Genomic DNA, 24275 nt, shown 5'->3' on the forward strand with positions numbered 1-24275 from the left:
CACTGCAACATGTCCTAAGTAGTTAGTACGATGGATTTAAGTCAATGTTTAGGACCAGATTTTCACGTGCTTGGTGCTGGCCTCTTTTATAAACACTGGTCCTTAAAGGGGCAATTGCCTGAATGTGACTGATAATTTTGCACAGTCCAATTGTATTTACACTATTACCGGTGAGTGTAATTTTGCTCGTACTACTTGTGCGCACAGATGTAAGTGCATGCAGGACTGTACATGAAAATGATTTTACACGAAAAATTATTCACAGACAACTAGAGGATGGGCTCAGTTCCCTACTGAAACTTTTGGAAATGTGTCTCTGAATGTTTATCACTATTACGTGTTTCCATTCAAAAAGTAACCAGAGCCTTCCAGTCTGATTTATTTTTGAGTAAGAGAAATAGCAAACTAAGAACAAAAGTCAAGTCTCCATAAAACAGCACAGATTAGCTTCTAGTGGCGCTCCCTCAGCAGAGCTCAGTGTAAATAAATTATTGTTAGAAATTAATGAGTTCTAACAATTGAGTTTATTCCCGTAAATTAATGCATTTCTGGAAAATAGGGTCCCGACCCGACTGGAGTCTTTAGGTGTTTCTACAGTACAAATGCAAAATAAATGAATAAACTTTTGCATTCATTTGTTTGTATATTGCAAATAATCCAACTCCTAAACTGAGTTCACATTCAGTTTTACATTCAGAATGCTCTAAATGGTATGCAGAGAGATTTGTATGCAGGGTAGTCGTAGCTGGGTCGGTCCCAGGATACTAGAGAGACAAGGTGGGTGAGGCGTGATCTATTTTATTGGACCAACTCCTGTTGGTGAGGGAGACCTCACCTATCGTGTTGCTCTAATACCGTGAGATTTGTATTTAAAACATTTAGTTTTAGGTCTGGAATTTTTTGATACCGGTTACGAGGGATTTTTGCGTGAGAGAAACATTTGTTTCTTTAAACCCATCCTCTGCCGATGAGCTGTGCATGCAGATCTTATGGATGGGGAGAGACACTGACACTGACATCTATGGCATAGATGTTTATAATTGTATGCATGCAACCGGATGTGCAAAAATGTGGGCATATCATTTGTGCGCTTACTTATGATTGCATGCTCAGCTGCGATGACTGCACTTGCAACTGGCCATGTTTATATCTTACTGCCGATTAGCACGTGCAGTTTCTTCAGCTATTTGTGCAGTCTATTGATTGGGTGTGCAAAGTGTGCACTCACACTTTTGTGTACACAATAGTGCATAGACAATTATGTTATCCTGGGCCTGTGCTTCTACCGGCCACAGAACTGATGCATCTATGTAACTAGCACATGGAAAACATCACATCTTGTCTCTTTCTCTTTGGAGCCAAGGTTTTTGCAGCCTTGTGTGTTTATGTTTTAAAATGGGATAAGTACTAACTCTCACTGGAGGTGGGAGCTGCAGCTGCTTGAGTCGCATTGTCAGGGTGCACAGTTAAATGAGTGAGAAAATCAGATTTTCCTTTAATAGCTCTCCATCCTTACCCCATGCAGGAGGCTAATATGTGGGCCAAATGCCATTGATATTCAGGTTGTCCCTATTTGGAAACTACTCATCAAAGAGGTAAACTGCATTTCCATTGCTTTTATTTTGCTAGCTATTTGGGCACGAAGAGCAGACATATAGTTCATGGGTGGTTGGGCATTTGGCTCACCCTCCACTAAGCACGCTCCCTCTCCTCCAAATTCCATCTTAAAAACCTTCCAGGTAACTGTCACACACGGATCTCCTCACCATTCCTCCCTCCACCCCCTTCCAGGCCTGACCTGCTGCTTTGTGTTTTCTGTCTGCGCCATGGGCAGGCTTTACAGCCCCTTTGTCTTGTGAAGGGCTGTGCACATCTAGGATGCTCCACAAGGAATGTATCATTAACCACAAAAGTAATCTTTTAACTGACAAAAAGTTTAGTTACCTGGTAAAATAAATCCAGCAGCATCAGCTGGCTAGGCTGGTTCCTCCTGCCAGCACAACATGGCCTGTGTGACTCCACCCTCGTTCCACGGTCTGAACTTTCTCTGCTCCACTTCTCTTAGAGAAACGGGCTTGAGCTGAGACCTTCACACCCAAACTTCCTTCCCCACCGATCAAGGGTGTTTGGATCCAGCGTTCCAGATCGGATCCAGCTAACAGAGACGGGCCCAGGCTGTGCAGGTTGCAGCCAGCGCTGTCAAAGTTAGCACGGGAGAGCTTTGATTTAGGCTCATGGTTCTCAGACTTTTGCACTGGTGACCCCTTTCACACAGCAAGCCTCCGAGTCCGACCCCCCTTCTAAATTAAAAACACTTTTTTACATATTTAACACCATTATAAATGCTGGATGCAAAGCGGGGTTTGGCGTGGAGGCTGACAGCTCGCGACCCCCCCATGTAATAATCTCGTGACCCCCTGAGGGGTCCCGACCCTCAGTTTGAGAACCCCTGATTTAGGCCCATCTCTAACTGGATTGAATGAGCTGAATATATCTGAGCAGTATAAATATGCCTTCTTTACGCCCCAGTACTGTAGGATTGCCAACTTTCTAATCGCACAAAACCAAACACCCTAGCCCTGTCCCTTTTCCGAGGCCCCGCCTCCTGCCCCGCCCCTTCCCTGAGGCCCCACCCCATGCTCACAACATTCCCCCTCCTTCAGTGGCTCGCTTCCCACACCCTCACTCATTGTCACTGGGCTGGGGCAGGGAGTTGGGATGTGGGAGGGGGGCGAGGGCTCCAGCTGGGCGTGCGGGCTCTGGCGTGGGGCCAGGGATGAGGGGTTTGGGGGTACAGGAGGGGGCTCCAGCGGGGGGGTGAGGCCAAGGGATTTGGTGTGCGGGAGGGGGATGTGGGTTGAGGCAGGGAATTGGTGTGTATGAGGGGTTACAGGCTCTGGACTGGGGGTATGGGCTCTGGAGTGGGGCTGGGGATGAGGGGATGGGGTGCAGGAGGGGGCTCCAGGTTTTGGGGGGGGCTCAGGGCTGGGGCAGGGGGTTGGGGCACAGGCTTACATCGGGTAACTTGCAGTCAGCAGGGCTAAGGCAGGCTCCCTGCCTGTTCCTGGCATCGCGCTGCGCTCCAGAAACAGCCAGCAGGTCCAGCTCCTAAGCAGGGGGCCAGGAGGCTCCGCGCACTGCTCTCGCCCACAGGCCCTGTCCCCCAGCTCCCATTGGCCCTGGTCCCCAGCCAATGGGAGTGTGGAGCTGGTGCTTGGGACAGGGGCAGCACGTGGAGCCCCGTGGCCTCCCCGCCCAGGAGCCGGACCTGCTGGCCACAGCACCGCCAACCGGACTTTTAATGGCCCTTTTCGACCAGGCGTTCCAGTCGGAAACTGGACACCTGGCAACCCTACGCTACTGTTCTGTCTCCAAACAGGTCTTAAATCCATTTTACGTGTTCCAACTCTTCAGCGTGTGTCTGTGGTTCGCTGAAGATTATAAGGAGTATGCCATCGCTATCATAATCACGTCCCTCCTTTCTATCGCCTTAACCATATATGACCTCAGAAAGGTGAGAACCCCGCCCCGCGGAGAGGGGAAAGGATTACTGTTGCTGCCAGCCAGCCAGCTCAGAGGACACTGCATGTTACACACAGCCTGGTACAGAACAAACAGCTAGTTCTTCACATTGGCGGCAGGCCAGCACTGTTACAGTTTCAGTCACTATTCAGTAATAAAACTAGGCTGAATCAGTGCCGTTGTTGTGGCCTCTGACTGAAAGCGCCTGGAACCACAGCCCTAAGAGTCAATAGTGAGGTACATAACTGGGAGCTTACTGACCATGTCTGCACTGCAGGTGTATCCACCCACCCCCTGCAAGGGTCCTGAAATCTTGCCTCAGCATGCAAAACCTGGAATGGGTTCTCTGGGGTTGGGCTCTTTGATTGTCCCCAAATCCTGCTCAGGAAGTGGACTCTGCAGCACAGGAAGGTACATTAGAGAGAAGATCACCTTTTCACAGTGTACAATAGATCACTGGCACTTGGTCCGCAAATGTGATTTTCCTTTTGCTTAAACAAGTGCTAAATTATGGAGTAAATTCTCCTCCTTATCCCTGGGTGTGGTGTGGATGAAGTCCCCTGGCACCAAGATAAGGACAACGACAATGTAATGGTTAGACATTGCCAAGGGTCTGTAGATTCCTTTAGTTTGGGAAGATTCTGGCCCTGTCCTCTCAGCCATGAACAAAGCGGCACGAGGAAAAGCTGAAGAATCTGAGACGTTTAGGTTGTCGAAGTGATTATACCGGGAAGGCTGTCTCTCAGTGGGAGCTGCTTGATATAGATATAGATGAGTAGGCTGGGATAAGGCTCCTTTGGAGATCCCAGCCTTTATAAATGATAGATAAACATTTCTGTATCTTGGAACTATTAGTTAGTCCCCCTGGCAAGACTAATAATCTCTGTAACAATCTACCCTCATCCTCCCTTCCACATTCCCGGGTGTGGTTTGCTACACCCAGCTGTTACACCTTGTCTACAATGAGATGTTACTGTCTGCACTTTGCAGACTCTATCTTCCTATACATTTGTACATCTCCTAGCGCAGTCCATCCCGACTGAGGCTCTGGTAGATGCAGCAATACCAACAACAAACAACAGTAAGAGTTAGTTACTGAATTACATAATGTCTTTCTTTGTACGGCCGTTAACACTGAACGCTTCATTCTGTCTCTCCCTCCCCGATTTGCAGCAATCTATGAAACTGCACAGGCTGGTGGAGTCTCATAACAGTGTCAGGGTCACTGTGTGCAGGAAAGACAAAGGTGCGTCCTGTTCCATTTTTCTGTTTCTTTTGTTTTCAGTTCCAGTGTTACAGCAGCTCATGTCAGCACTGAGAGAAAGTAGGGCAACAACTGACCTCTTCAAATTTCTTCTGGGACTGTTTTCCCTTTCTTCTCGCTCCAGTCAATTGGCTCACATCACTAAGAACGCTGAAGTGTGTTCTCATGCATCAATCTCATAAGTACAGTATCATTAGTGTGGTTTAAATGGCCATGCCTTGCCTTGGTAAAACTAACCCATTGCACGGGGGAGTAGAGTCGTCTTTGCCAGAGCTACCATGTACCTCAATGGTGCCTGTCAAACCTCTGCAGCTGAACATTCCCACTAGTGTGGGCCCCACGCAGCAACAAGAAATAGGGCCAAGCGAGGAGGATGGATTCAGATTGCTCGGTGGCAGGGTGTTTGGATCCAAAGTTCTTGTTTGGACCCATTCAGGAGATAAGTCTCAGTCTCCGTGTTTGGATCCAGATCCAAACTTTCCCCAGATGTGGGGGGGGGGGCGAGAGGGGGGGTTGCTTCCAGGATCCTTGTTCAGACCCCTCTGCTGTGACAGATCTGGCGTTGTTTTGTAATAATGATGAACATTGCACGGTGATCTGCTAATCGGGATGTTTATGAATACGTTAGTTTAGGTCAGGGGTTCTCAACCTTTTCGAAATCATGCCCTCACTTAGGGTTTTTTTTTACCTGAAGCCCCCCCTTCTGCTAGCGGGAAGGATATTCATCCTGCCCTTGTGAAAACCCCTTCTAGAGGCTCAACTTTTCTGGGAGGTCCAAACACGAACCCCCATGAGCGAGCGGTGCTGCCACCCCAGGTTGCAACACCACTCACTCAAATTTAGCCCAGCTCACCGTGCTCCCCCCACCCCCGAAAGTCTGATGCACCCCCCACAGTTGAGAACCCAGGGTTTAGGTTAAGGGGGTCTGTAGGGAAAAACAAGCAGGAAAGGAAAGAATGGCTCAAGATAAGCCACTTCTCTGCAGACATTTGACGTTAAGAGTCAATGCCAGGACAGGCAAAGGCCCAGGAACGCCCAGGCTGGGTTCAAAAGGCATTCCCTCAAGAGAGGGGTATTTGTTTGGGGGAACCAGACTAAGACACAAGCATCTGCTGGGGTGTCCGAAGAAGTTAGGCCTGCTTCAGTTACCATCGGGGAGGGTAAATCTTAGGTAGGATAGACATTCATGTATCCTGATTGTTATTTTACAATCCCTTTTCTCTAAAAGCTTTGTTCCGACTGTTACATCCGCAATACATTGGTTTCAGCAGGCTGGCCACTGTGCACCACTGCTCACAGATTCCCAAACCACTGGCACCAAGCCCAGTCAGACCGTGGGGTAAGCACAGCTGAGACCCGTGGTGCTGTAGCCCCAGGCTCAGTCTAAGAGTGGGAGAATGGTGGAATTCCACCCTGGGATGGGTAAAGGCTCCAGGCCGGACACCCGAGAGGGTGCCCTTAGAGAGAGACCAGGACGGGGCTCAGAGGCGCAGACAGACTGGCAACTATGCCCATCTGTACTTACAAAACCTTACAAAGCAAGGAGCAATTGGCCTTGTCAGGGGTGTGCTTGGAACTATTTTTTGCTTACGTGAGAGATCAGCGCTAAAGGTTTGCATCTCATATTGTCGGCAGGCTTCCAAGAGCTAGAGTCACGCCATCTGGTGCCAGGAGACGTGCTGGCTTTGACAGGGGGCAAAGCCCTTATGCCATGTGATGCCATCCTGATCAGCGGTGGGTGCATTGTAAATGAAGGCATGCTGACAGGTAAGGACGGTGCCTGGCCCATCTTAAAGTCACAGTCGCCACAAAGCTGTGGCTTTCCAACAGTTGCATAAGACACATTTTTTTGGAGAGAGCAAGTCTTTGAAGAGAAAACTGTCAGGGCACAATCTTGTACTTTGCAGTGATGGCAGAGGAGATAAGCAGTAGGGCAGGGCGAGGAACTCAGAGGATTTATCTGAGGACAGGGGATCAGAGAGTTTGAGCTGCCTGACTACTCCTGCACTGACGGAGCCGGCTGACGTTCAGCACTGCAAATCCGTGTCAGGTTAGGATGCAAAGCAGCTGGTATACTCAGCAGCCCACTGGGTGCGTTCTGCTTGGACAGAGCTAAAATATTTGTTAGCAGAAGGCATGTGACTAAAAGCTTCCCCTTGTCTTGGGTAATGAAATATTTAAACTGCCCTAGGGAATAACTGAGTCACTTGAGTGTCAGATTTCAAACAGCCAGACACCTGGGAGCCAACAGGCTGGATGCTGGTAGCATCAACTCAGGTCTTCGTTTACGGTGAGCAGCTATTGAAAGCCTGTTCTTGAAATCCTTACTCAGGTGAGGAGTATCATTGATCTCAGTGAGCAAGGACAAATCAGGTCTTAGATTTACCTGGGTGAGTCAGGGCGCAGGCTTGACCTGAGCGTGGACTATTCACATGCAGAATCTGGACACTTATTCATTTGCCTGTGCAGCCCCATGCACACCTGAGAGGGACACACCCGTGCAGGCATTGATGCTCCAGTGGTCAGGGCACTTGTAAGGGATTTGGGAGAGCCAGGTTCCCTTCCCTGCTCTGCCATGAACTCACTTGTGTGGGCTGGGGCAAGTCACCTATTCTCTCTGTGCCTCCATGCCCATCTGTACAATGGGCCAACAGCCCCACCCTGCCGCACAGGGGGGTGAGAGGATAAACACATGGAAGATTGTGAGACACTCAGCCGCTACAGTCATGAATGCCAGAGATAGAAATAATAATAATTTTCCAAACTTGTTTGTCACCACTTGGGCTAGCTGCTGCTTACCACAATACACACTACAAATGGCTGCTGTGCAGGCTTCAAAGGGATGCACCCAGGATTCGGAAGGCACTGCAGTTTCCTTAATGCAATCCGATCTCCTCTAGGGGAAAGCATTCCAGTAACAAAGACCCACTTGCCCCAGGCCGATGACTCCAGGCCCTGGAGAATGTGCTGCGCAGAGGATTACAAAAGACATGTCCTCTTCTGTGGAACAGAGCTCATCCAGACCAAGGCGGACGGCAACGAGCCAGCGAGAGCTGTTGTGCTGAGGACCGGTCAGTCAATTCACTCTTCATGGTGCTTTTTCTCTGATGCAGTAGCTTGCCCAGGCTAAGGGCATGTCAACACTGCAAAAAGAGACCCTCAGCAGCAAGTCTCAGAGCCTGGCTCAACTGACTCGAGCTCGCAGGGCTCAAGCTGCGAGGCTAAAAATAGCTGGATAGACCTTCAGGCTCAGGCTGGAGCCCAGGTGCTGACACCTGGCACAGAGCACAAGGTCCAGCCCGAACCCTAACATCTACACGGCTATTGTTAGCCCCCTAGCATGAGCACTGCAAGCCCAAGTCAGGTGACCAGGGCTCAGACTTGTTGCCACGGGGGGGTGGGGGGATGTGAGTTTGCAGGGTAGCTGTGCCCTACGAGCCCAATCCTCTGTCATACCAGTCACACAGATATTAATGGATTTACTCCAAATTTATCCCAGCCTGGCTGAGAGCAGCGTTTGGCCAAGATCTCTGTCTGCACCAAACTGCTATTTCTTGTTTGTATTGCTCGGCATAACCCTTTAAAAAAAATATGACAGCATGCTACAGCGTTAGCCCTAAAGCCTGCTTCGCCCAGGTATACTGTGTGGGACCATTACTGTACAATAACACAGTCCTAAATGCTAGAACAGAGTCCCATATTCTGCTCCTCTCCAGGACCTGGCTAGCTGTGGGATTGACACCCTCCTGGTCTGACACCATGGCCGCTGTGCTCCAGCTAACAGTCCCCCCCAGTTCAGATGCCTGGTTAGAGGGTGCTTTTGGCAAGGGGTTTCCGACTCAGTTCAACAGAGCCCAGGTTTGCTGAGCACCACCCTGGAAGGCCACGCTCTTGTCCTGTGCCCGAGTGGTGGGCTAGGATGGCTCAGTGAGGATGGCTTTTCTGTTGTTGGTGATTTATTTTGTGATCAGGGAAGAGCTCCCTTGGGTGGGGCATCACATTCTGGATGTGTGTCCATGTGTTTGCACAAGCATCTAGCTTTGTAAACAACAGTGGATATGCCAGGCCGCAAGAGTTAGTCTGATCCTGAGAGTTTGAGTTCAGCGCAAAGGAGACACACCAGAGTATAAAGGAATGAACAACACCCGAGTGTGCTCAGCCTGCTCTGCCAGTGCCTCACTGGGGGAGAGCCGGCAAGAGACTACACTGCTCTGACCCTGCTGTAGCCTTGGATGAGTTTAGGGTGAAAATTGCACAAGTCACTAACAGGTTCTCTACTCAGGTGGCTACATGAGAAATTTCACTGAGTTGAGATGAGTAAAGCACACAAATCAAAACATGAAGATGGTGCTTAAAATCCAAATAAAACCAAGCATAACTATACAAAACCAGATATGTATAACAAAACACCCCCTGGATCATGCATGCTTACAGCCTTAGGCTGGCTTCACATAAAGCAATCCCCCAATGTTGACATACCAGTCTCCTTAAAGTTGTAAGTAACAGCTAAGATAAAAGAAAAAGTAGAGATCATTACAGGGGGCTTGTTTGTAGTCAGGCTTCAGCCATTTGGTCATCCTTGGTGTCCCAACTAGGGGCTGGTTTGACAACCTTTCATACACCTTGTTCCATTCCACCCACATGCATCTTCCACCCACATGCATCTGGACCATGTATGATCAAGTCACAGCCCTCTATTCATATCTGGTGTTCTGGAAGCCCAATTTTAGGGTTCCAGTTGTCCATATGTGGTATGCCAGTTGCCCATAATGACATTTCCGATAGTTAAACCAATCATTTGCATCTGTCCATTTCCCAATAGTTTTGATACATCACCGAGGTTAGCTCTGACTGCAGAAAGCCCATAAGATGTTACCATCTGTTCATTGATGGGTTTACCCTGTTTATCACAAGATGCATATTGCTAACTTCTAGGCCTCACTCTAAGCCTGTAACACTTAATACTTAAAACCTCTCGCCAAGCCTATTCTTAATACATGTATTTTAGTTTTTCAGCTTGCTGTTACAGCTTCAGAAACTTCCATTTTTATTTTACCCAAAACTATAGACTCTCCAAGATCAGGTCAGGGGTCAACAGTCAACACTGCTAATGCTATATCAGGTGGGTGAGGTCAGATCTTTTATTGGACCAACTTCTGGTGATGAGAGAGAATGGCAGATGCAGAGGATTGGAGAAAGAGGAGCAGGTCCACCTCTCCATGTCTTTCCCTTTCCCCTAAAAGTAGTAAGAGAGGACAGCAGACCAGCCATGCTACCCCTCCACCCTGCCACCCACTGAAGAAGTTGAAGCAGAAGAGGAGCTAGAGAGGCACTTGCCTCACCACAGAAGATAGCTGAGGGCAGCAGCAGAGTAGGTCTTTTGGAGGATGGAGGGATCTCAGAAAATGCCTTTTGATTTGATGCAACTCGCCTGGGTGCTTGTTTTAGCCAAATTTCAGACTGAGATTCTGAGTTCAGGTGAATTTGAAACTCAAGGTAAAAATCTGCTTTCCCAAGATCCAGTAGTAAGGTTCCCTGAAACTCATCCTCCCACAAACCAACGGGTTTCACAGAGCCCTCATGAGGACTGGGTTAGCAGTGGGTGGCACAGCTCAGCCACAGACGGGAGACTCCAAACATCCTCACAATGCTCTTAATTTCTTCTGTATGGTAAAACCAGCACTAAAGACCAGCACCTGCCACAGAGAATCCTCTAGCTCAAGCAATCACTTTAAAGAATCCCCGAGGTTTACAGTACAATGTTGTCTGATCTTTAGTTGAAGGCAAACCTATTAGACAATCAACGTTTCTTGATCACTGAGTGCCCAATCACACAATTACTTACTATTGTGTTTAGTCCTCCCGAAGTCACCCTATGGGTCTGCTGATCATAGTAAGTACCATGTAGTGAGTGTTTGCAGGATTGGACATGCTGATGGTTGCTTAAGACAAATATCACAGTTTCTGGAAAGAATGTTTCCATACAGTAGCTTTTATAAGTTGTAATGTGAGATCTGGGTCTCTCATTTTAAGTTACAGTAGCTGTGAATCTTCTCATTCCACCATTTTTCTTAATGAACTTTTAGAACCAATTTCACCATTTACTGATGTCTTGTGGGTTTGGTTTGTCACTTCAGGTTTCAACACAGCCAAAGGGGACCTGGTGAGGTCTATTCTCTACCCTAAGCCCATGAATTTCAAGCTGTACAGAGACGCCTTACGGTTCCTGATGTGCCTCATAGTGCTTGCAACCATTGGAATGATCTATGCAGTGTGTGTTTTTGCACTAAACGGGGTAAGTGGGAGAAATCACCACAACAAAATTCAGAAGGCACAAAAATGTGGAGTGTCTTCAGATTTTGTTGCACTTATGAAATTTGGTCTTATTTTCACTACATATTTGCACTAGAATGTGGGGTCATTTTAAAATGACATTGTTTTTACAGAAACAAAAACAAAAAAGCACCATTTCACATTTTCATGCTAAGGTACAAACTCCCACCAATATTCTATATTAACATTTCCTCTGAAGTCTCCCCAGTGTGTCCTTTAGCTTGCTCTCTGAGATGAAGGTTCTCTTTATAGCTGGATCTCATACGGTACTGAGCATGCTGTCAATGCTCACATGTTCATGTCAAAATAGCCATGATATTTCATGAATGCAACAGTTCAGAGCAGGAAGGCAGGTGATGTGAAATGCAACAAATACACCACCGGAAGTATCTGCAATATGTTCTGCACTTTTGCACATTCCTAGTTTCTGTATTTAAAAAAAATCACAAATGGGCTCCGGGGTGTGGGTGACACACAGACAAGTGCCAGACTGGAAAAGGCAGCTTTCTGAAAGCTGCTAGGAACTGTGCCATGTTTGGAGAAGCCAATGAAAAGGCCAAATCCCCAGAGGCAAAACATTTTATTCTGCAGTTTGTTCCAAAGGGGAAAAATATATTCCCTAGTCAGTCTTCAGACACTTGGTTCGGAACGTGAATTTACCTCAAGCTGTTTTCCAGGAAAGTGTGTTTAAAATGCAACCCAGTCCTGGTCTACACGTCTCCTTTTATATTGAACTTTCTCACTTGGAATACATAACGTACACGGTGAGACAATCAAAGCTGCAGGAACCTGGCTATCCATATTGTCAGACTTACCTGAAATTCAGTCCTGTCAGATACTGAATGTGTCAGCTCCCATCAGTGCTGACATACTAACAAGAGAGACACCTTTGAGTTACCTATGACAAACAGAAAAATCCAGTGAGATTGGTGCACCGTGTGGTCTGATGTAGTAACAGTGGGGGAGGAATGGTGAGCACAGCCTGGACACTCGTAACGCTTCAGATATGGCACCTTCTAGTGGTTCGAGCTAGGAATTCCTCATTCAAATCCCAGTTCTGCAGCGTCTCCTGTGGTCTCGGGTGAGTCACTTAGGTCCATGGTTTTAAAAGTGGCTTTAATTTTCAGTGCCTTAGTTTTGCAGGCCACAGCTTGAGACTTCTTGGGCACCATATTCAGAGGTGCTGAGCATCTGTGAACATAGCTGAAACCAGCAGGCATTGCAGGTGCTCAGCACGTCTGCCATTCACACCGTAGGTATCTCCAGCTGTCCCTCAGAAATTGAGGTGCCCAAATTAGAGGCCACTTTTGTAAGTGTGGCAGTGGTCTGCATCTCCTGTCCAGGAGCGTGTGAGCCGCTTGCCCACTCTAGCGCAACCAGGGACAGCTGCCAGGGAGCCTGGCACCTACCCCAGTGAGCAGGGCTGGGAGCCGTACAGCCACGCTGGAGGAGTTGCCCGGGCTGGGCACTGGCTCCTGTGAGCAGCGGCCCGACAGGCTGCTGCTTTGTCCACTGCAGTTCCTGGTAGAGCTCTGCAGCTCCACCGATATCCTCTTGATATCGGTGGGTATCTGCATCCGCAGATATCAGTTTTGTATCCGCACAGAACTCTACTAAAAAGATACACTGGAATTGGAAAAGATACAGAGAAGGACAACAAAAATGATTAGGGGTATGGAACAGCTTCCATATGAGGAGAAATTAGAAAGACTGGGACTGTCTAGCTAGAAAAAGGACGACAAAGGGGGGGATATGATCGAGATCTGTAAAATCATGGCTGCTGTGGAGAAAAAGTGTTAGTCACCCCTTCACAAAACACAGACACCAGGAGTCACCCATGAAATGAATAGGCAGCAGGTTTACAACAAACCAAAGGAAGCATTTCTTCACACAACACCCAGTCAGCCTGTGGAACTCCTTGCCAGAGGATGTTGTGAAGGCCAAAAGTATAACTGGGTTAAAAAAAGAACTAGATAAGTTCACAGAGGATAGGTCCATCAATGGCTCTTAGCCAAGATGGTCAGAGGCACAACGCCATGCTCTGGGTGTCCCTAACCCTCCGGCTGCCAGAAGCTGGGACCTGACAGCAGGGGATGGGTCACTCAGAATTGCCCGGTTTGGTTCATTCCCTCTGAAGCCCCTGGCACTGGCCACTGCAAGGGTACTGGGCTGGCTGGACCATTGGTCTGACCCAGTATGACCATTATGATCAATTTGAGAGACAGTCTCAGTTGAACTCATCTTTAGGACAAGACAAAAAAGCAAACACCTGCCTGCCTAGGATCATTAAAGATGCTGTGGCAATTTTTGCAGTAATTAGGGCTGTTGCCCCAGTAAACTGCCCTTCTGGTGATTGCCTTCTGTTTTCCTAATGTCCTTCTGCAGAGTCAGAGTCAGCAAAGCCCTCGGCTTTAGCCAGAACACACAGGGCATGGAGTGAAATGGGGATTTAAAGCTATTCCTTGCACTGCTCCACTCCTGGTGCTGTTTTGTCCTGCACTGTGTTACAGCAGCCTGAGGTCTGCTCTAATTAGACCAGCCTGTAATGGCCCCAGGGTGCCCGAAATGTAGCCCAGGATTGGCATCTCATAGGAGTATCCCAATCAGACCCCATTTTTGTAGCTATACTTTCCCAGCTATGCCAACAACAGGGGAGGGGGTGTAGCATATCAGCAACTACATCTGCTCTCCACCTCTGCACAACCCACCTTCCACCTGGGTAATCTTCATAATAGACAGGTTTTACTGCCAAGGGTATGGCACTAGGTGGCCACATAGGACCCCAGGATATGGTCAAGTATTTTTCACTTCCTGCCCTCTAAACTGTTGTATGGTGTTGCTGGGATCTTGTAAACAGCTCCTATGTTCCACCCCAGAAGTGGCTACATTTCAGCAACAGGGAAGTGATTTTTGCACATGTGTCAAGATTTTGGGCACAACCCTAGTATTATTACCTGCTTGCTGATGAAGTTCTAGTCTTGTGTCCGCAATCCTTAGTGCAAGCTTTTGTTCTCTTGCTGACAACAGCATTTGTTTTGTGTCAGGAAGAGGCAGGAGAAGTGGTGAAAAAGGCACTGGATGTCATCACTATTGCAGTCCCTCCAGCTCTCCCTGCGGCTTTGACGACAGGGATCATTTATACGCAGGGCAGGCTGAAGAAAAAGGGAATCTTCTGCATCAGTCCTCAGAGGATCAATGTGTGTGGTCAGCTCAACCTCATCTGCTTTGACAAAGTGAGTGTGATGGACTCGTTATTGTTTTATTAAAAGCTGGGAGCGCTTGGAATCAAACCAGAGGGTAAAGTGAGACTGCAGAAACCAGGAAGAGAAAATGTTGCACTTGTGACAGACAGCTAGTGGGAGAAATTTTCCATTTTATCTTATTTATCCATTTGCTGTGCCAAATAAGATTCTGTCTCCCTAGAGAGAGGGAGACCTGCCAGAGATTTAGTCTGAAAGGGGCTCAGACTCAAACCAAGGCGAAATGAGATGGCTACAATTACTGCCAGAGCACCCTCTCCCACAGCATTTCAACTCAATCTTCCAGTACATGGCCTCAATGGAACCATAACCAAACCCCATTGTTTGTATCATTTCTTGTATTGCACTTTCTCTGTTTTGTATACACATGTGATATAAAATCATGACTGGTGTGGAGAAAGTGAATCAGGAAGTGTTATTTACTCCTTCTCATAACACACGAACCAATGAAATTAACAGGCAGCAGGTTTAAAACAAACAAAAGGAAGTATTTCTTCACACACCGCACAGTCATCCTGTGGAACTCTTTGCCAGAGGATGTTGTGAAGGCCAAAACTATAACAGGGTTCAAGAAAGAACTAGATAAATTCATGGAGGATAGGTCCATCAATGGCTAGTGGGCAGGGATGGTGTCCTGAGCCTCTGTTTGCCAGAAGCTGGGAATGAGCGACGGGGGATGATTCCCTGTTCTGTTCATTCCCTCTGGGGCACCTGGCACTGGCTGCTGTCGTCAGACAGGACACTGGGCGAGACGGACCTTTGGTCTGACCCAGCCTGGCTGTTCTCATGTTCTTATGATATGGAAGCAAAACCAGACAGTATGGCCCCTTGGTGCGGTATAATTCAGTGCTCATGGTGCATTGTGAGATGTGCATTTCGAAAGGCTGAGTCTCTATTACTGACATGTGGGGCTGGTCAAACACTCCAGGAGTGCACTGCCTCCCCTAGGCATGGATCTTCTAAAGAAGTGAGGCCACTCCATTATGTGGCTGGAGTCCCACAATGACTCTTCAAACTCTCAGGCTACGTCTGCATTGCAGTCAAAGGTGTGATCTGCAGCACCGTAGACACACGGACCCTAGCTTCAATCTAGCCAGCATGCTAAAAATAACAGTGAAGATGCAGCAGCAGGGGCTTCAGCATGGGCTATACAAGGCTCCCCGGAGACCCTTGTACGTGCTCACGTTGTGACCTCATGTTGAGGTCCATGCCGCTGTGCTAGCTTGCTGAAAGTCAGCAAGGCTATGCCTACCCATGCTGCAAGGCAGCCCCTCCATTGCAATGTAGACACAGCCTTAGTCCAAGACATCCGCACACTAGAATGTCTACTAGCATTACAGTCATTTAGACATTTCCATGGCATGATACAGAACTAGAAACTGACCCTGTACTCTTACACACATGTGAGCAGTCGCAGTGACTGAGCTCCTCTGAAGCAGCTGGCAGTGGCTCAGTGCCCCATTACTCTGAACTGGTATGATATTTCCTGTGTTCCCATGCAGGGATCTTTTGAAACAGATCCTGATTTTACTCCTCGTAGAGGTCATATGTCTTTACAAAGTGAAGTTAATGCAAATATCCATTTTAACCTAGACTGGCACCTTAACAGAAGATGGACTAGACCTATGGGGGGTGAGCATTTCTGAAGGAAACAGGTAATGGTCTTTGACAATAGACGGAGCTTGTGTTTTGTTGGATTGTGCCTGGATTTGGTCGCAGTAGTTCTCCTTCATTTCACAGCAGCAGGGTGAGCCCAGGGGATTGCTAATGGGGTCATTCAACAGTCCGAATTTGGCCACAATAGGTAGTGACTGAAATTTGCTACTTCCAATGGCTGTTCAGTGGTCTTGTGAAATGAGCTGGTTGTCTCAGCCAGATCCTGCTGATCCATGTCACAGAATACCACCATAGCTGTCACTATTTCTCACCCCTGTTGACAGTTTCAGCAGACTGAAGGGCCCCGGAGGCTGTACTAACCTCTCCCCCTCTCTCACGGCTGAGGCATATTGGCAAGGCAGAATGGAGCAGTCTTGCTGTGCGCATTCAGGGGATACATAGAGTACACCCGTTTCTAGTGCCATCCACTGAGCAATTCGCCATCTGTGGAGCCAATTTCATGAAAAAATATTTATTTTTTATTTAAGATCAAATAAACCAAGGTAGGCACTGAGCCAGAGGCTAGGTCTGCTTTACTGTGAGATTCGAACATACGATGACTTGCTCAGAAGAGTGAATTAAAGAATGACACATGCGATACACATGAAAGAGAATCAACTCTACCAAGAGCAGAATTCATGTGGCCTGATCACAGGACAGGGATTCAATCGGCCCTTTGTTCGTGCTGTGGTTTTGTAGTTTTTACGATTAGAGGAGCTGTAGTTAAACCATGTAACGCAGCTACTTTTATGCTTTCTTATAAACCAGATTTCAGAAAGTCCACAGCTTCGCCTCTGGTCACAGCTTGCCCTGGGGACCAACGTGCGGCACCATGGTGAGCTGTCATTCACTGATTGTTCTGGATGGGAAGATACAGGGAGATCCACTGGACCTGAAAATGTTTGAGGCAACCAATTGGGTAAAGCTTTGTCTTTCTAAGATTGGGGAAAATCTTGGTACTGGCACAAGGTGGGGGCCATTCCTTACTCACTGTTGCAGGTAGTCTGCTCCCAAACAGAAACCAATGGGAAGGGTCCTCCTCTGCTCAAAGAATAGATATTGGGCAAAGAAAGTCCCATCCTGAGTCCTTTCTTCCACAAGGAGGGCAGGGATAGCTCTCCCTGAAAAGAGCCCTGCGTTCTCACCACTCCACTGTCTATGATTTTCTACTCTGGCATTTCTGCAGATTAGATGGGGTTGGTAGGTTCACGAGCCCCACCTGTATTCCCAGCCTAGTTCCTTAGGCCTGGTCTACACTTAAAATGTAGGTCAACATAGCTTTGGCATGCAGGGGTATGAAAAATCCACACTCCTGCGTGCTGTAGCTATGCTGACCTAGACCCCTGGGCAGCCGCAGCTAGGTCATCAGAAGAATGCTTCTGTCAGCCTAGCTACTGTTACTCGTAGCTACCAGCTGGGTGACTACAAAAAATAATTTTCCCTCTGTTGATACTCACACATTCTTGTCAACTGTTGAGAAGGGGCCACATCTACCGCGATTGAATTGGCCTCGTTAACACTACAAAAAGTAATTTTCCCTCTGTTGATATTCACCCCTTCTTGTCAATTGTTGGAAATGGGCAACATCCACCCTAATTGAATTGGCCTCAATAGCACTGACCCCCCACTCGGTAAGGCAACTCCCATCTTTTCATGTGCTATGTATTTATACCTGCCCTTCTGTATTTTCCACTCCATGCATCTGATGAAGCGGGTTATAGCCCACGAAAGCTTATGCCCAAATAAATTTGTTAGTCTCTAAGGTGCCACAAGGACTCTTAGTTGTTTTTGTCCTGTTTGGGATGCACAGACTGCCAAGGGAGCTAAGATTATTCCACAGCATGGACCAAGACCTGGTACTTATTGGACTGGGCTAGAAGTAAGCTAAAGTAGAACATCCGTCAGTTGTCAGAGGCAAAGACACGGCTAGGTTGTTTTAATTCTAGCCCGTAGAGGGTAGGAGCACACACATACAAGGCTAGTGTATTACAATATATTTTGCTCAAGCAGGCTGAATTCTGCAACAAAGGGTATTTCAAGAGCCAGGAAACTGAAAGACGAATGTCTGTCTTACTCAAGGATAGGACCGTTAACCAATACTGCAAATCATAAGGTGGAGCGAGCTTCTGGAACTCTGAAAGTCATAGCTAGACAAAAACCATTTCAGCCGCTTAATTAACTCTTCCTCCTTGTCAGTCAGTAATGTAATGATGAAACCAGCACTAGCCTCTTATGTTTCATTTCTGAGACACATTGTGGGAATGGAATGCTGGATTTTTAAAACAAGCCTGGAGGAGAAGAAAAATTTGAATCTTGGAGACATTAAAACATCAGTGTTCCTATATACCCTCTGCCATAAGTCAAAAACAATGGGACAGTCAATGAAATTGAAAGGCAACATTCTGAAAGTGATAAAAGAAAATGCATTTTTACACAATCCATAATTAACCAATGGAATTCATTGCCACAGGACTTCACTGATGCCAAGACTTAGCAGGTTTCCTAAAACGAGTTAGGATAAAGGTGGGTAAAGAACATCCACCTTTATATTAGATAGGAGAGATTACTTTATTTCTACAAAGGATATAAACCTTCACGTTTCAGAGCCTAAATCAGTCACTAATGACGGGAGATAGGAAGAAACTTCCCCTGAGGCATGTTGTTACTGATTTCCAGTCTGCTTTCTTATGCCTGCTACTGATCATGGTTGCTGTCAGGGACAGGATTCTGAACCCGATGGATCACTGTTCTAATCCAGTGCAGCAACTCCTGTCTTCCTTATATTTAGCCCATCCTGGAAGTTTACATTTGGCTTCGTGATGACATAGGCAAACAGGATGGGGTAAATTTAACTTGCATCTAGTGGCTGATTGCAGTAACTGCAGCTCTAGAGTGAAGCAACAATGCTTTAACTGGCAGATGAAATACAATGTGGATAAGTGCAAAATAATGGATATTGGAAAATATAATCCCAGCTATACATACAAAATGATGGGGTCTAAATTAGCTGTTACCACTCAAGAAAGAGATCTTGGAGACATTGGGGATAGTTCTCTGAAAACATCCACTCAACATGCAGCAGGAGTCAAAAAAGCGAACAGAATGTTAGGAACCATTAGGAAAGGGATAGAGAACAAAACAAAAAATACCATAATGCCACTCTACAAATCCATGATATGCCCACACCTTGAACGCTGCGTACAGTTCTGGTCACCCCATCTCAGAAAAGATAGATTAGAACTGGAAAAGGTGCAGAGAAGGGCAACAAGAACGATTAAGGGTGTGGAACAGCTTCCGTATGAGGATAGATTAAAAAGACAGGGAGTGTTCATCTTAGAAACGAGACAACTCGGAGGGATGTGACAGAAGTCCATCAAATCATGACTGGTGTGGAGAAAGTGAATCTGGAAGTGTTATTTACTCCTTCTCACAAGAACCGGGGTCACCCAATGAAATTAACAGGCAGCAGGTTTAAAACAAACAGAAGAAAGTGCTGCTTCACACAACACCCAGTCAACCTGTGGAACTCCTTGCCAGAGGATGTTGTAAAGGCCAAATGTATGATTGGCTTAAAAAAAGAACTAGATAAATCCATGGAGGATAGGTCCATCAATGGCTATAAGCCAAGATAATCAGGGATGGTGTCCCTAGCCTCTGTTTGCCAGAAGCTGGGAATGAGTGACAGGGGATGGATCACTTGATGATTCCCTGTTCTGTTCATTCCCTCTGGAGCACCTGGCATTGGCCACTGTCAGAGACAGGATACTGAGCTAGATGGACCTTTGCTCTGACCCAGCCTGGCCGTTATTATGTTCTTAACTAACTTCCATGGCCTGTGTGCTCTTTAAAGGGCAGCATCAACTAAGTAAAACACAAACCAACAAATGAAATAGAACCTGACTTGTAAGCAGTCACCTCCAGAAGGACTTGGACTGCCAAGATACACAGTGTAGGGATGGGATCTTCCCTAGTGAACAGAGCAGGGTCTTGGGAGTCGTGATTTCTGGGATCTGTTTCCAGTTCTGTCATTAACTCTTGTGTGGCCTTGGGCAACTTACTGTATGCCTCAGTTTTCCCATCTGTAGACTGTACATAATGACATAAAAAAATCCTAAATAAAGAATGTTAACGTTGCCCACCTCCTCGGCTCCTGTCTTCCACTGCTTCCTCCCCATTCTGGCTATGCCCCCCAGCTTCTCGCCACCCTCTGGCTCCTGCAATACCCTCTCCCCATCCCTCCCCCTTTCCAGTTCCTCACCCTTCAGCACTCAAAGTGCAGCGGCTTGCTCCTCCTCTTTGCTGCCCTACAGCCAGTCAGGGGAGCCCTGAAAGCAAGTGCAGACAGTCTCCTTGCTCTCTCAGTCCTGTGCCTGGAGCCACAAGGAAAGTCCAGCTCAGCCCCTGCAGCGTCAGCACGCAGCATGCCCAACCATTCCAGTCTGACGCAGGAGATGTGCAGGGCCAGAGGACGCTGAGGCTAGATGGAATCTTTGGAGAGTTTAGCAGCCACTTGAATAAATCTCTACTGAGCGTGTGCAAACTGCAACTTTCCAAAGGCTTAAAACTTGGCCAAATTTGGGCAGATTTTCATGGGAGGAGCAGCAACAGGCACAGCCCTGACCCTGGGCGACCCCCTGCCAATTGTCAAGCCCCTGCTCCAACACAGAGGGCACTAGAGCTACTAAAAAAATCCGAAACAGCTCATTTGTTAACGTGAGCAAAACAACATTTCCCCCGATCTTGTCCCCAGAACCTGCTGAATCATTTTGGCTGAATCTTCCCATGAAAACCACAGCCTGTGGCAGACACCTGGCATGGAAGGTTTCAAGCCAAGGGTAAAAGTTTGGCAAAGTTACTGCCGTCCTTTTGACCTCCTGAGGTCCCTTCCAACCCTGATAGTCTATGATTCTATGTTGCCTAGGGAGGTGGTGGAATCTCCTTCCTTAGAGGTTTTTAAGGTCAGGCTTGACAAAGCCCTGGCTGGGATGATTTAGTTGGGGATGGGTCCTGCTTTGAGCAGGGGGTTGGACTAGATGACCTTCTGAGGTCCCTTCCAACCCTGATAGTCTATGATTGACAATGGTGTAAGCCCCAGCGCAGTTCAGTTGCTCTGCGTTACGCCACAGCGTCACGAGCGGCTAAAATGCCCCATTCTCGAGCAGCAGTCCTTGGCACAGATAGTGCAGGCATAAGGCGTGGGGCCAGGGGATGAAGCACCTGCATCCTCCAAGCACCTGAGCTGTGCTGTGCTTTCCTTTTCCCTCTCTGTGTGGTATTCTCTCTCCACTGCCCCTCCGGAAGCAGGGTCTGATCACGGGACGTATCGGGCTACCTACACCATGTATAATAATATTTACCTTCCTCACAAGGGATATTGTGAGGGTCACTAAAAGTTTGCTGTGAAAGACTATGAAAGTATTGGATGAAACCTGCTGGTGCGAACTTGATTATTAATTCACCATTGACCTTCATTCAGTGCAGATTGTAGAATATATCTTAAAGTGTACGAGCTAAAAGGTCCTCTTTGTCTTTGAATAAACAGGAGATTGAGGATTCCAGTGAAGATCATGTTAAGAATGGCGAATTCGCACACACTGTTGTTATTAAACCTGGACCCAAAGCCGGCAATGTAAGCTTTTAATCACGTACACACCATCTATAATTAAGTTAAATTTGAGACAACAATAATTAGCTGCTCTGTCAAGAAGTCCTCGGTCACCCTGCCCCTTTACATTTTGCCAGTCCACCGTTGTGCTTGGATCGAGGCAAAGAGCTTTCTCTCTAATCACTAGAAAGAAAACGGGCTGTGATTGTGGTGCTCACTGGATTGGGCGCTGCAGGCCACAGAGCAGGGAGGTGTTATCTCCGCAGCGCTGCCGTTCACTTCACCACTCGTCCCTTCCTGAGCAAAGACCATCACTCAGCCTGGGTTGTGAGGTGGAGATAACATACCCCTGGGGCTAGGCTGAAGTTCCCTAGGTTTCTACACGGCCAGAGTGTGCCTGGCCCTTAGGCAGGGGGCATTGAGGGGAGGAAGGGCACTAGGATACTCCTCCCCTCCTTGTGTGGCCTGTATAAAGGCCAGGGAGAGTCATGGTCCCTATCCTTGTGGGAGTGCAGGGGCTGCTGTGTCCCTGCTCCCCTGGGGGTGCTTGATACCCCCAAAGGGGGCAGGACCAAGGGTCCGGCTTGGCCCATGCACCTGCTAGCAGAGCTGGACAGGGAAAATAAATGAAAGGCAAATGTCCCATAACTGCTTCAGGCCGGTTTGAAAATAATCCAGCACTTTCCTAAGGGCTGGGTTGTGACACCCTTACCTCCTTGGAATCGATGGCTCTACTAGGGGCTACTCACCAGTGGGGAGAGGAGCCCTCTGTTATTATATCAGAGAGATGTATCAGCTGGGGCTATGGACCAGTCTATTAATTCTATGTTAATTCACGAGTGACTGGTCACATAGATCCCGTGACTTGTGTGTTTAGTGAAGTATAAAAACTGGATCTCACTGTCCAGGAAGGTTTTCCTGAAATTCAGCTTACAGGTTTCCTGCCTAAAATTTCAGCGTGATGCTCCTGACCCCTACACTCCTCACTGAATCATTCCCCTCTGCTCTGGGAGTTATCACCCCTCTGACAGATCAAATGATTGATTTTCTTCCTCTGAAGCATCAGGGCTGGCCGGGGCTGGAGATCGGATATTGGCTGGGGAGGGCGAGGGATCTGAGGGGGCACTGAGCATTCTCTCTCTCTCCCTCGCTCAGGTGCTTGGCTGGCTGGTTGGTGCTCACATGCACAGGGTCTAACTCATCGCTGTAAGTGAGGTTGGGTAGGAATTGTCCCCCAGGCCAGACTGGCTGGGACCTTGGAGGTTCCTCTCCTTCCTCTGCAGTGTGTGGGTGCGGGTCACTTGCCAGGATCATTTGGGTGCATCTCACATCATCCTTTCCCTGCCATGGCAGGGGCTTGGGCACTGGTGAAGCTCGGTCCATCCCGTTCGCTGCCTGTGGCACATCAGTCTGCTCTCCGGTGGCCTGGGATACTTATTCCGGTTGTTGGGTTTATCGTGCAGGTGCTGGGGGCTGCTGGAGGCCTGGGAGATACAGCCAGTCAGCCCAGATGGTCTGGTTGGCCCTTCTGGCCTTAAATTCTATGACTCTAACCACACTGCACAAAAGCCCAGAAGTCACAGTTTGTGCTCGCACGTGGCTCAGCCCTAGCACCCTGCGATGGCCCTGGGAGCAGCACAAACCCCTTTGACTTGCGGTTATAGCCTTCCTGTAGCACAGCGGTTCCCAAACTTGTTCCGCCCCTTGCGCAGGGAAAGCCCCTGGCGGGCCGGGCCGGTTTGTTTACCTGCCGCGTCCGCAGGTTCGGCCGATGGCGGCTCCCAGGGGCCGCGGTTCGCTGCTCCAGGCCAATGGGAGCTGCGATGGGCCGAGGGACGCGCTGGCCGCAGCTTCCAGCAGCTCCCATTGGCCTGGAGCAGCGAACCGCAGCCAGTGGGAGCCGCGATGGGCCCCACCTGCGGACGCGGCAGGTAAACAAACCGGCCCGGTGCGCCAGGGGCTTTCCCTGAACAAGCGGCACCCCTAGTTTGAGAATCACTGCTGTAGCATGTGGTACCTGCTCTTCTCTCCTAGGTTCCAGTGGAAGGAATTGCCATCTTACACCAGTTTCCATTTTCCTCAGCCCTGCAGAGGATGTCGGTCATAGCTCAGGAGATCGGAGGGGAGCAGCAGATCTTCATGAAGGGTGCTCCAGAGACAGTGGCCAAGTTTTGTAGACCAGAAACCAGTAAGTAACATCTCTATAAATGCTCAGACATATGTGAGATGTGGCTTTTAAACTGTACGGGGCCTGCACTATGACAGGAGAGATCTGGGTTTGATTTCTGAGCCCAGATTCTTACATCCAGACTGACAGGAGTTGGAGCTTTACCATCACTCGACAGTGACGCATTCAGGCTGGTCTGAGTGGGATCTGATTGGATCTAACCAACCCCTGCTCAGCCAAAGGACGCTGCTGAGAGATGAACAGACAGTACAAATTGGTGGCCTCCTCCACAGCAGATATTTCAAAGACAACCCTCTTGATTTTCCGGCCTACAGTAGCCAAGCGGTAGTATTGCAGTTTTTTTTTGCTCTTGGCTAAAATGACCAATATGATTCACAGCGTGAGCTAATGGTTAGAGCAGGGGACTAGAAGACAAGACTCCTGGGTTCCAATCTAGCCCCAGCCACT

At 48.1% G+C, this 24275-nt stretch overlaps 1 protein-coding gene across 1 annotated transcript in view; it reads left to right on the top strand.

Annotated features, from left to right (window-relative positions):
* LOC125643199 (putative cation-transporting ATPase 13A4) overlaps nt 1–24275 on the top strand; it is a 73992-nt gene that overhangs the window by 15869 nt on the left and 33848 nt on the right. Inside the window, exons 6-16 of the mRNA XM_048865481.2 lie at nt 1526–1595; nt 3380–3514; nt 4696–4768; nt 6422–6553; nt 7687–7857; nt 10924–11081; nt 14164–14352; nt 15973–16034; nt 16804–16954; nt 21578–21664; nt 23675–23828. Of these exons, the coding sequence (XP_048721438.2) occupies nt 1526–1595; nt 3380–3514; nt 4696–4768; nt 6422–6553; nt 7687–7857; nt 10924–11081; nt 14164–14352; nt 15973–16034; nt 16804–16954; nt 21578–21664; nt 23675–23828 (1382 nt within the window). The remainder of the gene's footprint in view (nt 1–1525; nt 1596–3379; nt 3515–4695; nt 4769–6421; nt 6554–7686; nt 7858–10923; nt 11082–14163; nt 14353–15972; nt 16035–16803; nt 16955–21577; nt 21665–23674; nt 23829–24275) is intronic.

This window comes from Caretta caretta, chromosome 9, assembly GCF_965140235.1.
Source record: "Caretta caretta isolate rCarCar2 chromosome 9, rCarCar1.hap1, whole genome shotgun sequence".
NCBI classification, from domain to species: domain Eukaryota; kingdom Metazoa; phylum Chordata; order Testudines; family Cheloniidae; genus Caretta; species Caretta caretta.